At 46.4% G+C, this 12850-nt stretch overlaps 1 protein-coding gene across 2 annotated transcripts; it reads right to left on the bottom strand.

The window, feature by feature from the left end:
- Positions 1-1346: 1346 nt before the first annotated feature.
- STRIT1 (small transmembrane regulator of ion transport 1) lies at positions 1347-5806 on the bottom strand. 2 transcript variants are annotated; one of them, XM_031555031.2, is made up of 3 exons: positions 5635-5806; positions 1551-1650; positions 1347-1461 (listed from the first exon to the last, which is right to left on the bottom strand). In XM_031555031.2, the coding sequence occupies exons 1-2, from the start codon at positions 5645-5647 to the stop codon at positions 1556-1558; spliced, it is 108 nt and encodes a 35-aa protein (XP_031410891.1). In that variant the 5' UTR covers positions 5648-5806; the 3' UTR covers positions 1347-1461; positions 1551-1555. The 2 variants fall into 2 exon arrangements, with proteins under 2 accessions (XP_031410891.1, XP_031410890.1); XM_031555030.2 differs by lacking the exon at positions 5635-5806 and adding an exon at positions 1750-2146.
- Positions 5807-12850: the final 7044 nt, after the last annotated feature.

Below are 12850 nucleotides of genomic sequence, written 5' to 3'. Positions count from 1 at the left end.
CACCCCACCGCCTGCGGCCCCGCCCCCTTCCAGAAGGTTCCTGGCCCCGCCCTCGTGGCCCCGCCCCCTTCCAGAAGGTTCCCCCACTTAGCACCGCCGTTGCCCAGCAGAGGCCCTGCCACACGGCGAGGTGCAGAGCTGCTGCGCTGAGGAGGGCTGCAGGTGGCTGCTCTGCACTGTGCTCAGCGCACTTCAAGCGCTCTGTGGAACACATTGCTTCCTTGGAATCGCCCTCTTTTTATTACCCTCCAAGCCTGGCAGGAGCTTCGTTCCCTTCCTGCAGCCAGCTCAGGAACACAGTTCTGTTTTGTTCCACCATCCCTGAGAGCAGCGGTTGCAGCTCATTATCTCATAGTTTAATCTGTAGGAAAAAATGCAGCAAAGAAACTGGGAGCGAGCTAAGGATCCAAAGGGAGTGAGTGTGGGAGTAGCTATGTCTTTCCAAGTCAGATCTTTCCGCTCTCAAAAATTCAGCTGAAGCTGAATTAGACTGTTCATAATTTAGCTCTGTACGTTTCAATTTGAAGCGCTCGATGCCAAGTGTTGATAGGCACCCAAAAAAGCTGCCAGGGCACCTGGCTGTCTCAGCATTGTGTCCTCACCAGTGCCTGCTAAATAAACTGGCTGCAGGTGAGGAATGGCTTTTTGGGCCACAAAATGAGCAGAGGATGCAGCACCTGCACTATGAAGACAGGCTGAGGGAGCTGGGCTTGTTCAGCCTGGAGAAAAGAAGGCTGTGGGGTGACCTCAGTGCAGCCTTCAGTACCTAAAAGGGAGCCTCAACTCTTTGAAAGGGGAGATAACAGCAGGACAAGGGGAAATGGTTTGAAGTTGAGGGAGGGAAGATTGAGGTTGGATGTCAGGGGGAAACTCTTTACTATGAGAGTGGAGAGGTGCTGGAACAGCTGCCCAGAGAGGCTGTGGATGCCCCGTCCATCCCTGGAGGTGTTCAAGGCCAGGCTGGATGGGGCCCTGGGCAGCCTGGGCTGGTATGAAATGTGGAGATTCATGGCCCTGTGTGTGGCGGGGGGGTTGGAGATTCATGATCCTTGAGGTCCCTTCCAACCCAGGCCATTCTGTGTTTCTGTGTGATTCTTTGCTGTGAAGGTTACAGAACACTGGCACAGGATGCCCATATGTGCTGGAATCTCCTCTGGAGATATTCAGAATCCCCCTGGGGGCTTTCCTGTATGACCTGCTGCAGGGAAATTGCGTGACAGGGGAGCTCCAGGGGTCCTTTCAACCCCTAACTCTACAACAGGCTGCTCAGGAGAAGAGAAGTGCTGTTTATCTGCTCACAAAAGGAAGAATGAGCTCGCGAGACTTGTAGATAAAAAGAGTGTATATGCTATCTACAGTGTTTATATTAAAAATAATTAATTTTAAACATATTTCAGTTGTAAGATATTCCAATTTAACTTTCAGGTTGTTCCGATCAGCATCATTGTAAATTCTTCTGTCCTGTAAGATAAAGAAAATGATGTTGAAAAAGGAACTGATGCACCCCAAGGAACACGTGGATGGCATTTGATTCAGTACAAGTCACTTACTTCTGTCAGGAGAAGACGATATAAACCATCAGGGCACAACCCACGATCCAGCCAACTGCAAGCAGGATGGGTACCACAAGGCGTGAAAGTGGGAGCTGGGCTGAAAGAGGAATGATCTTTTTCAGAGAGGGCATGTTACATTGACTGTGAATTCACTGCACACAACAAAGCAGTTATTATCACAAAACAAGAAAGATACCTGTGAGCTTGGGCCACATCTACAATTGCTATTTTTGGCATGGAGTCACCATGTCTTGGCAGGCCTGCTATATATGCATAACAAAACCCAAAGCCATTTCCACACTCTGGTTTCTGCAATCAGATAGGTGCAAGGCTTAACACTTCCAAAAGAAGCAGAGAGCAGAGATAGAAGCACTGTTCTGTCCTTGGCCTCCACAGGTCATCAGGAGAACATCTGGACTGAATGGAGTGCAGACTCAGGTTCAATAGCCTGAATGTACATGGACCTGCACATTTTAGAATTCTCATGAGCTTGGTGACAGCAAATTAAAAATACTGCAATTATATACATATATATACTATAAACATATATATTTATTTATACTATATATATATATATATATATATAAAAAAATACTGTACCTGATTAATTTAAGATTAATGTGGCTGGAGGCACAATGAGGGGGTGCTGAGTGAGTTCTCATACCCCAAAGGGGTGCTTGCCCAGGGCTGTGCCTCAGAGACCCATCTCAGCACTGTGTGTGCAGTGCCTGGCTTTGCCCTCTTCTCTGTCCTGTCCTACAGTGAGACAGGGTATTCAGTGCAAGGGTTTCCCTTAGCTTAAAGTAAGAAAGTAAGACATAAACTATCTGCCTTAGTTGGGCCACAGAAATCTGATGTCTGGCCTGTTCCATCCACTAAGAACTAAAATAGGCTAATAAATAGCTTGGAGGCAAATTGAGGTGGTGGTTCTCCGGGAAACACACAGAAAGCAGGAACAGCCCTTATAGATGTGTGCCTGCATAGCACCAGAGTTTCAGAGACCCTTCTAGCAGTTTGTAGCAAATAGCAGAAGCTTGCCAGTAAGCAGCACATCAACCTTAGAGACTGCATTAGTTACCAACATATTGCAGAATGCAAACGTACAACATTCTGCAGTTAAAAGACTCCCAGGTTTTTGAAGGGATTAATAAATAATGTAAAACTCTCCACAACACCTGCACATTTGACATCCAGTAGAGAGACTTTGGAGGGATGCTGAATAATTTAAGTCTTTCCATATTGCTCTTAAAAAACCCCACCCAACACAGCCATGGCTTGCCATGGTATTCCATGGTATATCTACCAAGTGGGAAAGAGCAGATTAGTAGAAAATCTGCATATGCTGCCATTAAAATGTGAGACATAGAAATAGCAACCATGCAGCACAAGGATACAATCTTGCTGTGCAATGGAGTGTCCTTTTGCCACAGGGGAATCCTTGCTTGTTTCCTGTAAAGAGTGTTTGACTCTGAGTAAGAAAGGTCCTTCTGTTGGGAATCATTGCTCTTTCATTGCTGTTTTTTCTCCTGAAGATCCTGTTACAAATAAAGGTCTGGACCCCACTGGGGCACATGGAAGAATTTTGACAGAGCTCTGCTCGCTGCCAATATATCTGCTGGATATGGTGTTTTGTTATGTGAGATCCACTTTAAATGCAGAAAGGTAAGAGGAGCAAGCCAGTGCTGACGGGTCAGCAGGAATGCTGGGCCAGCATTTGTCATGGGCAGCAAGCAGCTGGCTCTGAGCGATAGAGTTTCATGGGAGCCATTAAGAGTACTTGTGTTTCATTGCTCAAGAGCAGAGATGACTATGAGATCATTTGCTCTGATCCCCTGCATGTCACAAGACAGATACTCCAGGTTAGAGTAAAGCAGCTGTGTGAAGACTACTTTATGCCACAAGCAGGGGATGCTGAAGCACAGAGCACAGCACATGCACAAGGCTGGGTGCTAGGCTGCATGAGACATCCAGGGTAACCTGTCTGCAAGGCATCACTCAGAAAGTGGCAAACTCCTTTTGGAAGGCTGCAGAAGAAGGTGGCAGTCTGCAGGCTTCCAATCTTTGGGAAACTATCCTAAGCCTACATCTGACAAGCACACATCACCCTCCCCATGGAGCAGAGCTGGGCCACCAACAGCTGCAAAGACAGCATCTGCACTGCCCAGTGTTCGGTGTTCAGGCTGAGCTCCGGTGAGGGGCGGTGGGACAGCAGCAGGGGAGCAGCACTCCTAAGGTAATGGAAAGAAATCTTTACTGACCCCTGCAGGTAATCGGCTGCAATCCTAAAATGTGAGGATGCATTATAATTACTGTTATAATGAATGCAAATGAGAGCAGGATTCTGAGGGAAACGAGGGCTGTCGAGGAGAAACCATGAGCATTGCTTCTAAACAGGAAATCAAGCCCAGCTGCTGGGCTGGAGCCCAATGAAACCAAAGGATGAGTCTGGATGGCAGCAAGAACAAAGGAATCTTACTGTGACCCATGTACACAAAGCTGGCATTCTAGGTATAAATCACTTTCTTTTTCCCCCACTGCAGTAATTTTTCTCTATTTCAGACATGAATTTATCTCAAAATAAGCAGAGAGCGGCAGGTCAGAGTGGCAAACACAGCACTTCTGTGCTACTGCAGAGCTTCTCTACCCACAACAGAGCGCTGTGCCTTCACAGATCAGGAGCCCCAGAATTGTCCATGATGTACCACAACAATGTCAACTGCTGGTCAGCAGAAATCTGGGAAGGAAGGAGCACACATCACCTGCACCATCCTCCAACTCTGCTGGCATTGGACACAGGAAGCATGTGTCCATGCCTGGTGGCACAGGGAGCCTGGGACTGTCCCAGGGTTGCACCGTGCCTTAGATGGAGCAGACAGGTGTCCCACCACCTCTCCACATCCGACACTAGTTGCCTGCATCCTGGCTGCCAGCTCCAACAAACCAGTTTTTCTGAATTTCATGCATGCTACCAATAGAGCGTGGTGCTCTAAAACCCAATTTAAAGCAGATTGGACACAGACAGGCTTTTGTGCTGATGGCTTTTGCCAGCTTCAGACTTGAAAATCACACAAACCTGGCACCCAATCTTTCTGTCTGGGTTTCCTGGCCGTGCCAACCCACGCCCCAGTGATGCCCAGTCCCACAGTGCCAGGCTCCCATTGCTGCCCCAGGCTGTGGTTGGCTCCAGCCTGGCTCTGTGTCTCACCTATGGCCGCATCGCTTTTTTTCTTTTCTTAAGCACAGACATAATGATTCTACCAGTGCTACACATGCATCAGTACTAATTCACAGTGGAATATCAGTGTATTTTCCATGAACACCAATGAAAAGAAGGATTAAGAAATGGCATTTAGTTCCCAGTTGCACCCAAGCTCAGCAGCATTTCACTGTCCTTTTAGATACCAGTGGTAACTGTGCCACAGACAGGAGGCACAGTGTTTTAAAAGCTACTGGTATACCTATGAAGGTGGATAAGTTCCTCTTACAATAAAAGCACTGCTGAGTAACTGTGCACAGCTGACACTGTACATAAGCACACAGCTCTGTCACCGTGCAAACCTCTGATGGTGAGCCAAACAGAGAGTGACAATGAATACAAAATGCATTTTTATAAACTCCTTTTCTCATCTTCAGTGGAATTGTGCTCACAGCAAACAGTGCATTATTAAAATCTCATTTTACTCTGCCTTTGGGCTTTGCAGAGTTAAAATCTAAATTGCTTTGTGTTCACCTAGCATTGTGCTCAGACTGCAGCTATGCAATAGATCTAAATTACTGTCAAACGTAACTCAATTTCCATGGTTCAGTTTAATTACATTCATCAACTTAAAATCACAACTACAAAAACAAAAGAAAATAAAACGGGTAGAATTCAGAGGCAGGAAGAACTCGAGCTACTTTAAGCTCACCGCTGCTAACAGAACTAAGAAATCTTGGTCTTTCTTACTGGAAAGTAATTTGCACAGCGTCACTGAACAACAATTAGTTCTACACGAAGAGCTGAGCATTCTCACCTCATGCTGTTCACGTTCATGACTTTTAAGAATACACGGCTACACTGACTTTTAATCACGCACCTTACCTGGCTCTGCCATTCCTCCCTCTGCCGGCTTTATTGACAAGTTTTAAGGTTTGCCTCTGCAGTTGTTCTCGTGAGCCCTGGGATGCTTTAAATAGAGCAATATTTGGAACGTGCCGCAGCTGCTTTGCTCACTGCCAGTTTTTGGCTATATGCTTGCAGTTGTTTAGAAAGGCAGGAGTTCAAGGAATTGAAGCTCACCTCATCCCGTTCCTGCCATCACACACCTGTTTTCAAAGAAAGCTGAACACAGAGGGGTCCTTATTTGGGGGGAGAGAGAGAGAGAGAGAGAGAGATGGGGGCAAGGACAGCTTTAACAGCTAGGAAATACTGCATGATAAATTTGTGCCATGTTTATGTGCATACACATATTTAGTGTATTCACTCCAAAAGGTCATAACATACAGACATGGGCTACAATTCCAAGGGAGGGATGATTTCATCCTACAGAAAGTACAAAGAGGTTAACCAAAAATCATTGCAGTCTGCAGTCTCTAATTCAGAAGAGGAAAAACATGGAGATGAGTGCCAGATCTCTGTCAAAAGGGTAAAGTGCACATCATCAGCTTTCCCACCCACCACATAAGGAGAGCTCCACACAACAACCACTTGGAGTGACCCCAGCTACAGTTTCTGAGCAATAAGAACTACTCAAAGTGCGTTGGGAGAACCAAGAATGTACAGAACAGCCAACGGAGCCTCCATGGTGCATCACATACCTACAGGAAGCCCCAGAGCCTTTCTTTGGGCAGGGGAGGACATTTATCTGACTTGTAGCAGCTTGGTACATCATCCCACTCCAGAGCTGTGCGCAGATAGGAATGAAACTGGGATGTTTCCTGAGTGCTTCCAAAGGGGAAAAGAACCCAAATCACTCAAAAGCCATTGCACAGAGCAGGTGCACAGGGCATCTAATCTGGACACCTGCAGAACTCAGAGGGGTTCATCACGTTCCCTGGGGAGATGAGGGAGGGCTCAGAAACACAGCGTGCATGTCTTCTAAAAGAGATTATCCCTTACTTGTGTGCTTGTTAATTAAATACATAAAAAATTCAATTCCTGTTACCTCCCGGCTTCAGTTATTTCTTCTTTTACAGTGGCTGTGAAGATCACATCTCCCTTGGAGCTCCAGTTTCAGGCAGCCTACAGAAAGGGAATTAAACCAAAGTTTGAGCCTAGATCTCAAGGTGGATAAAAAAGAGACTCTTCAGGGCAGCATGATCAGACCTGTCCTAGAGCAGGATCGTAACCCATGTACTGAACACTGAGATGCCTAGAACTGCGGTCAGCAGGCACGGGCACATCCCTTCCACAGCAGCCACCCTGCAGGGATCCCTGCCCACCCCCTGATCCCATGGCCACAGAGGCAGAGCAGAAGGCTGAGGGTGTACGCCCAGTGCTATGTCTACAAAACAGCTGGAGAGACAGCCTTCAGAATGCCCATAGGAAAGATAATTAAAGGTCTGCTTATTTTTTTCAGGAAAAATATATTTTTGTCCTAGAAGCAAAAATGGAAACCGTGGCCCCCAGGCTGCATGTGACTTGCATACATCTATGAAATATTTTCATTTGGGATGAACAAAAGAAATGGATAGCAGTGGAACATTTTAAATACAATTATTTGTGATCAGTATCTTAGAAACGACGTAACATACACAAAGTGACAGAGCAGCATTCAACTCTGGCAAAACTTCACTGAAGACAGTTGTTTTACATCAATGATGAATTTAGCTTTGTATAGATTGGTTTTGTTGCTTACTATAAACAGTTCTCATTTTTTGGTCCTCTGAGTTTGGCATGAATTCTAAGATGACGAGCGCAGAACAACTGAAGCCAAGCCATGCCACCTGAGGCCTTGGACTTCTTCACCAGCTGCTGCAATGGATACCCTGACCAACCTGCTCCTCAGCCACTCCATGCTCTCCATCCCTTAGGCTCCGTGTTTCTCTCTGTCAATAAGACACCTCACAACCTGTACTTTCTGAGGCACTGCTTCCAGCTCTGCAGATCCAACAAACATAGAGCTTCACTGTCCTCCCAGTACCACCAGGCCCACACCAGTCTGCAGACTGCACTTTTCCATCAGCTTTGGCATCACCTTAAAACCAGCAGACCTATAGGGAGCTGCTGCTTTCTAGGGATTCCAGTAGGGATTTGCTGGCTTGAGGCACCCCCGTCCCCATGGGCAGTGCACAGGAAAATCTCCACGAGCCCCACAGAGGATCAACAAAAGCCTTCCACTGGGTTTTAGAGTTTAAGCAAACATTGCATTAATATCAGCACTAAAACAGCATGTTTCTCAAGTACGGAACTTTCAGGTACTGAAGATCCCAGAAGGTCCCACTGCTTCCAATCCCCTGCAGAACAGCTCTCCTGGAAAAACACTCATCCTTCCCCACACTACATGAGAGAGCTGCTTCTCTGCTTGCCCAAGGTGGGTATACTCCTACAATTATAACGTTTCATGGCACAATGCACGATTTGCTGTCTCGTGTCATTCTGAGACACAGAATAAAAAGTGAGTTAGGCTACACTCCTAGCCAAGCTCTGCAGCAGAACAACGGACTTTTTGGGATACAAGCCAATTTGTTGTAAAAAGAAATATGATTCCATTCCCTGTGTCATGTTTTATTAAATACAAAAAAACTCTGATGCAATAACTTCATTGGCTGCTTAGCTGTTCCCGTAAAAATGCTATCTGTTTTTGGTTCTGCTAATTATATATATACATCTGATCTAATGGAAATAATTTCTACCAGGAGCCATGTATTCCTAACAAGACAATCTGACCTTCACAGATTGGGATCTTTCCAGGCTTTGTTGCCTTAAGCAAGGACAGAGTGTCATTGCTGTTTGCAATGGTTTTGATAACTACTATCCTAATTTAGCTGAAAGCACAGTAAGTCTTCTCCACAAATCTAAAGCACGAGGTTAAGGATATGAAAGTTGTAAGCGCAGAAAAATGTAGTATGACAATATGGACATGATTTTAAACATTCACATCTTCCCTTTGGAAGGGAGGAATAAGCTGCAGACATGATTCTACAACAGATCTCAGCCCAACAGCCAAACAACACTGGGTGCCAGTTCCAAAGTGTACAAAGGCAGGAAAGTACACAGCACTTAAGGAAAAGCTCAAGATAATTACTGGTGGCAAATAAGCATCTCCTTCTTTCCTAGCTGAAGAAAAATATGCAAGAAAAACCAATCTCCTCAACTTGATTTACGTTTCACACTATATTATAATCTGTGTATGTTCTGTTTTCCTCTGTGCTTATGCAGGAAGAATAAAATCCTCAGTGCACGTCGCTGGAGCTGTGTGATTGACAGAGGTGGGTTGAGAAGTGCTGTAGCTGAGGTACCCACCAGATGGGTCCCATTGGAGCAGTCCTCTGGGTGCACTTCCTGACTCCAGTACCATTCTCTGCTCCATGCTAGGAATGATCTTATCGTATTCTAAATACTTCCAGTGCTCTAAGTGAATTAGGGCCAAAATTAGGAGGAGGAACCAATAAGCCAATGAGGCCGTAAGTCCTTCCGGAAGAGAAAACTGTATCAAGGGCAAGAGCAGCACTGATTTCTCTTCCACGTGGGCTTTGCCAAAGGAAAGAGGAAAAAAAAGTGAGGCTGCTGCTAGAGCCCTGTGCTGGCTGGAGGTCATGCATGCAGATCACAGGCCCATTTGTTCCCAGCAGAGCCACAGTGCTGCTGGCTTCAGGGTGCAGCGAGAGCCCCAGGCCAGCCATTCAGCTGTTGCTGTGCCAAAGCTTTGGCCAAGGGTGTGCAGGAACAAAGCCCAAGCTGCACCAGGGCGTACCTCACCTCACCTCACAAAGTGACTTGTTCTGCTGATCGCTATCTTTTGGCATCCCTGCAGTTACCCATGGGAACTGTGAGCCTGCCATGGCTGAGCTGCTTAACTGCAGCAACAGGAGGGCCGGGAAGGGCTGGGGAGCTGCTGGCACCCGCAGCACAGAAGGGAGCTCTGTCTGCACGGCGGCCACAGGAAAGGAATGAGCAAGCACAGCCAGCAGCCAACCCAGGAGAAACGGCAAGAAGAATCGAGCCAGCGCCAGAAGGAATGTGTTTGTGTGGCTCTTTAACAGGTTGAAGGTTTTACAGAGGCCTTCCAGTGGTCCACAAGGCCTGCGGACGCATTGCCACAACGTGCTGCAGGGAATCAGTTCTCCTGTAGCAGCACTGGGTGCAGTTAAGCAGCCGTGACCTGCAACCACCCTGCTCCCTCCCCAGCTCTGCAGGCTGTGAGCAATGCCCTCTGCTCTGCGCTCCCTTCCTCAGGCAGAGCACTGGGAAAGACAGCCAGAAGCAATCACACATCACCTCGGTAAGAGGCAAACCCTTCCTCTTTTGTACCACGCACAGAAATTCTCCGTAGCACGGCCCCTCAAGGAGGGCCAGGAATACAAGGGGGAAAGCAAATACAGCCCGCTTTGGAACAGATGCATTTCCTTGTGCCACCTCTGCTCAGTTCGGGTGATTTAATGCCTGATGTTTGAGAAGTAACAGCCAGAACACCTCATTAAAATTTGGCCACTTTGCAACAAGAACTGGCAATATTTTTTCTTTACACAACTTATATATTTACAGTGCATTCTTATCTTTGCCCCTTTACTCAGCAGCTGGATTACTGAGCATTAGAACATCAAACTGAAGCTTTTGTTAGCCTTACTTCTAACACCAGAAAGGCTTCGTGCAGTGCTCAGGAGGCGGCCAAAGACACACCTAAGGTTGTACAAACCCTGCATGGTTTGTGTAAACAACTGCATGGTACGCCGCTTTGCACTGCAGCAGAGAGACACAACTCATCTTCACAAACAATGCTCCAAGTAATAAAATCTTTATGGCTTTGTAATAGTGGCACTAAATCTTATTGCCATTTCTTCTTTTGAGGTTTTTTCCTTGAATAAACAAAACAAACGCGGGTGATTTCCTGTATAAATCACCACCACTTTTATATACCTTTACTTGTTTTATTACTTTGCCCCTCTCCCTCGTGACCTGCGGAGTAACGGATGTGAGATCAGATTACTGCAGGCCCAGAACAGCCGTTTGCGTGGGAGCTGTGCCCATGAGATGTGTGTTCTTCTGGGTTGCACCTATCTCAACATCTGAGAGCTCCCTTAAAGTCTCTGGATTGCCTCCACTCATTTCTACATCGTCATCATAAAGACAGAGCGTTGGCTTATTTGATAACTGGGTGAGACCTAAAAAATTCAATTTATTAAACTTTTAAATATTTAATTCCACACACTCCTTCCTGGGGCACAGCTGAATGCCAATGCCTGATAGGAGAGCTGGAAGGTGGAATGCTGGAGGTGCTCCAGCTTGGAGAAATGGCACGGTCAGTGCAGACATTTACATGCGGAACATCACTTCTGGATTTGCTTCCCACTGGCCTCTAAAATTAATGGCTGCAGAGGATTTGGGTTTGTCTTCGTACAGTTTCTCTTCAGTGGCTGCAGAGTGACTGGTAAATACCTTTCCAACCGGCCCAGGGATAATTGCTGGGAATAAATCTGCCTGACACAAGCTATAAAAGCTGTCTCAGCTGGGTCTCTAGCGCCGAGGGGCAGCCCAGCTCAGCACCCAGAGCTTCTCCTCAGGTCTCCGACAGCCCAACTTCTCCAATGGTTGCTCAGGAAGGAAAACCAACCCTGCACACACCATCAATCACTGGGAAATGTCAGCTTTCTGGAGAACGCACTTTGAGATTTATATGTTAGTTTAACCTGCTGGTGTGGCTGTTAAGGTGACAGATGAAGTTACATTATGAAGTCAATGCCAATTTAAAGGCATTTAAAAATGCGTCACTTGGATTTGCATTGAATTGAACATTCTTGACCACACTGTTAAGGCAGAGTTAAAATCCCAGCTTTACCACGCTGCATTTCTCACGTGATTTTCTGCTGCCACAAAACCTGTGAAGCTCACAGCTCTTCCCATCTTACCTTCCTCCATCCAGCTGCATGCCTGCTCACAGCAAGCAGCAGAGGGAGGGATGGGGAGACACCCGGCCACGAACAGAGGGCAGGCAGTGCCCTGCTCCGTGCTGCCAGCAAAACAAAGGAGCCACAAAGCCCCAAACACAGCAAGGAGCCCTGTGCCACTGTGAGGTACTGACGGCCATGAGCAGCCACTGCTGAGACCAGGCAGAAGGCCCCAGCAAGTGCTCATCAGTCTCAAGCAGTGGGGTTTCAGCACGATCCCACAGCAGTACCCGGAGTTGGAATCTGCTGAACATTAAATGATGTTCTTGGTCGTTCCTTCGTTCTAACTCCATAAAAGCAAACAACTGAATTGCTGAGCTGTGATGCATATTCTGGGTTCAGGTCTGAATTTCCTGATTGAAAACAACTTGGCGGACTGATTCAGCATTCAGAAATGAACGTTGGATGATTTCAGCTCACGTGCTATGCAAACTCCTACACAGGCTGAAAACATTCTGATTGGGTCTTATTGGCCCCTTCAAAAGAACATGAGATCATCCCAACAAGGAATATAATGGCAAAATGCAAACTGCCATGAGAGAAAGTATATATTCACTAATATTTCATGAAAAACTTGCCAAAATATTGCATTTATCTAATTTAAATAATTCATTTCCTGAGTTAGTCATTCCAATTAACCATAAACTCTGGATAAAAATGGAGCAAGATGATTTCAATGTCTTCTTATGAATAAAACAAAGGATTTCCTTGGAAGCTTCAATTCTCCATTTCCCCACGTATTAGGAAGCCACAACGCAATTCAGATCAGTCGACCCAGGAACTTATGCCCTAAGGCCACACACCCTAAATTGCACCTCCCCCAGCAGAAATCCCTACCAATATCTCGCTCATATTCCTACAGACGAAGGTTCCCTTTTCCTAAAAACTGGGAAAAGTGAGTTTGCACAAGGTGGCAGTTACTGGACAGGGGCAAAATTCAAGACAAGAAGAAAACAACTTCTGATAAAAGCAAAATATATTAAAGTCAGCAAGGACTTCACCAGCTGCAACCCAGCTGCAAGGAAGCAGCATTTATGAGTAGCAGAGAGCTCTACACTGCAAAGTTACATTTCTGAGCATGAGCTGAACCTGTGTGACTCTGGTGCAGGGCTTGGCACTGCCCTCCTGGCGGAGCTGCTTTGGCATTCTGATGTGTTTTGAAGACAACTAGCCAAAGGACAGTCATTCTCTCCTTTTCTTCCTATTCTTCC

This window comes from Meleagris gallopavo, chromosome 11 (genome assembly GCF_905368555.1).
Source record: "Meleagris gallopavo chromosome 11, MGAL_WU_HG_1.1, whole genome shotgun sequence".
NCBI lineage: Eukaryota > Metazoa > Chordata > Aves > Galliformes > Phasianidae > Meleagris > Meleagris gallopavo.
The sequence above is the reverse complement of the archived record's forward strand: the minus strand, read 5'-3'. Positions and strand labels throughout refer to the sequence as shown.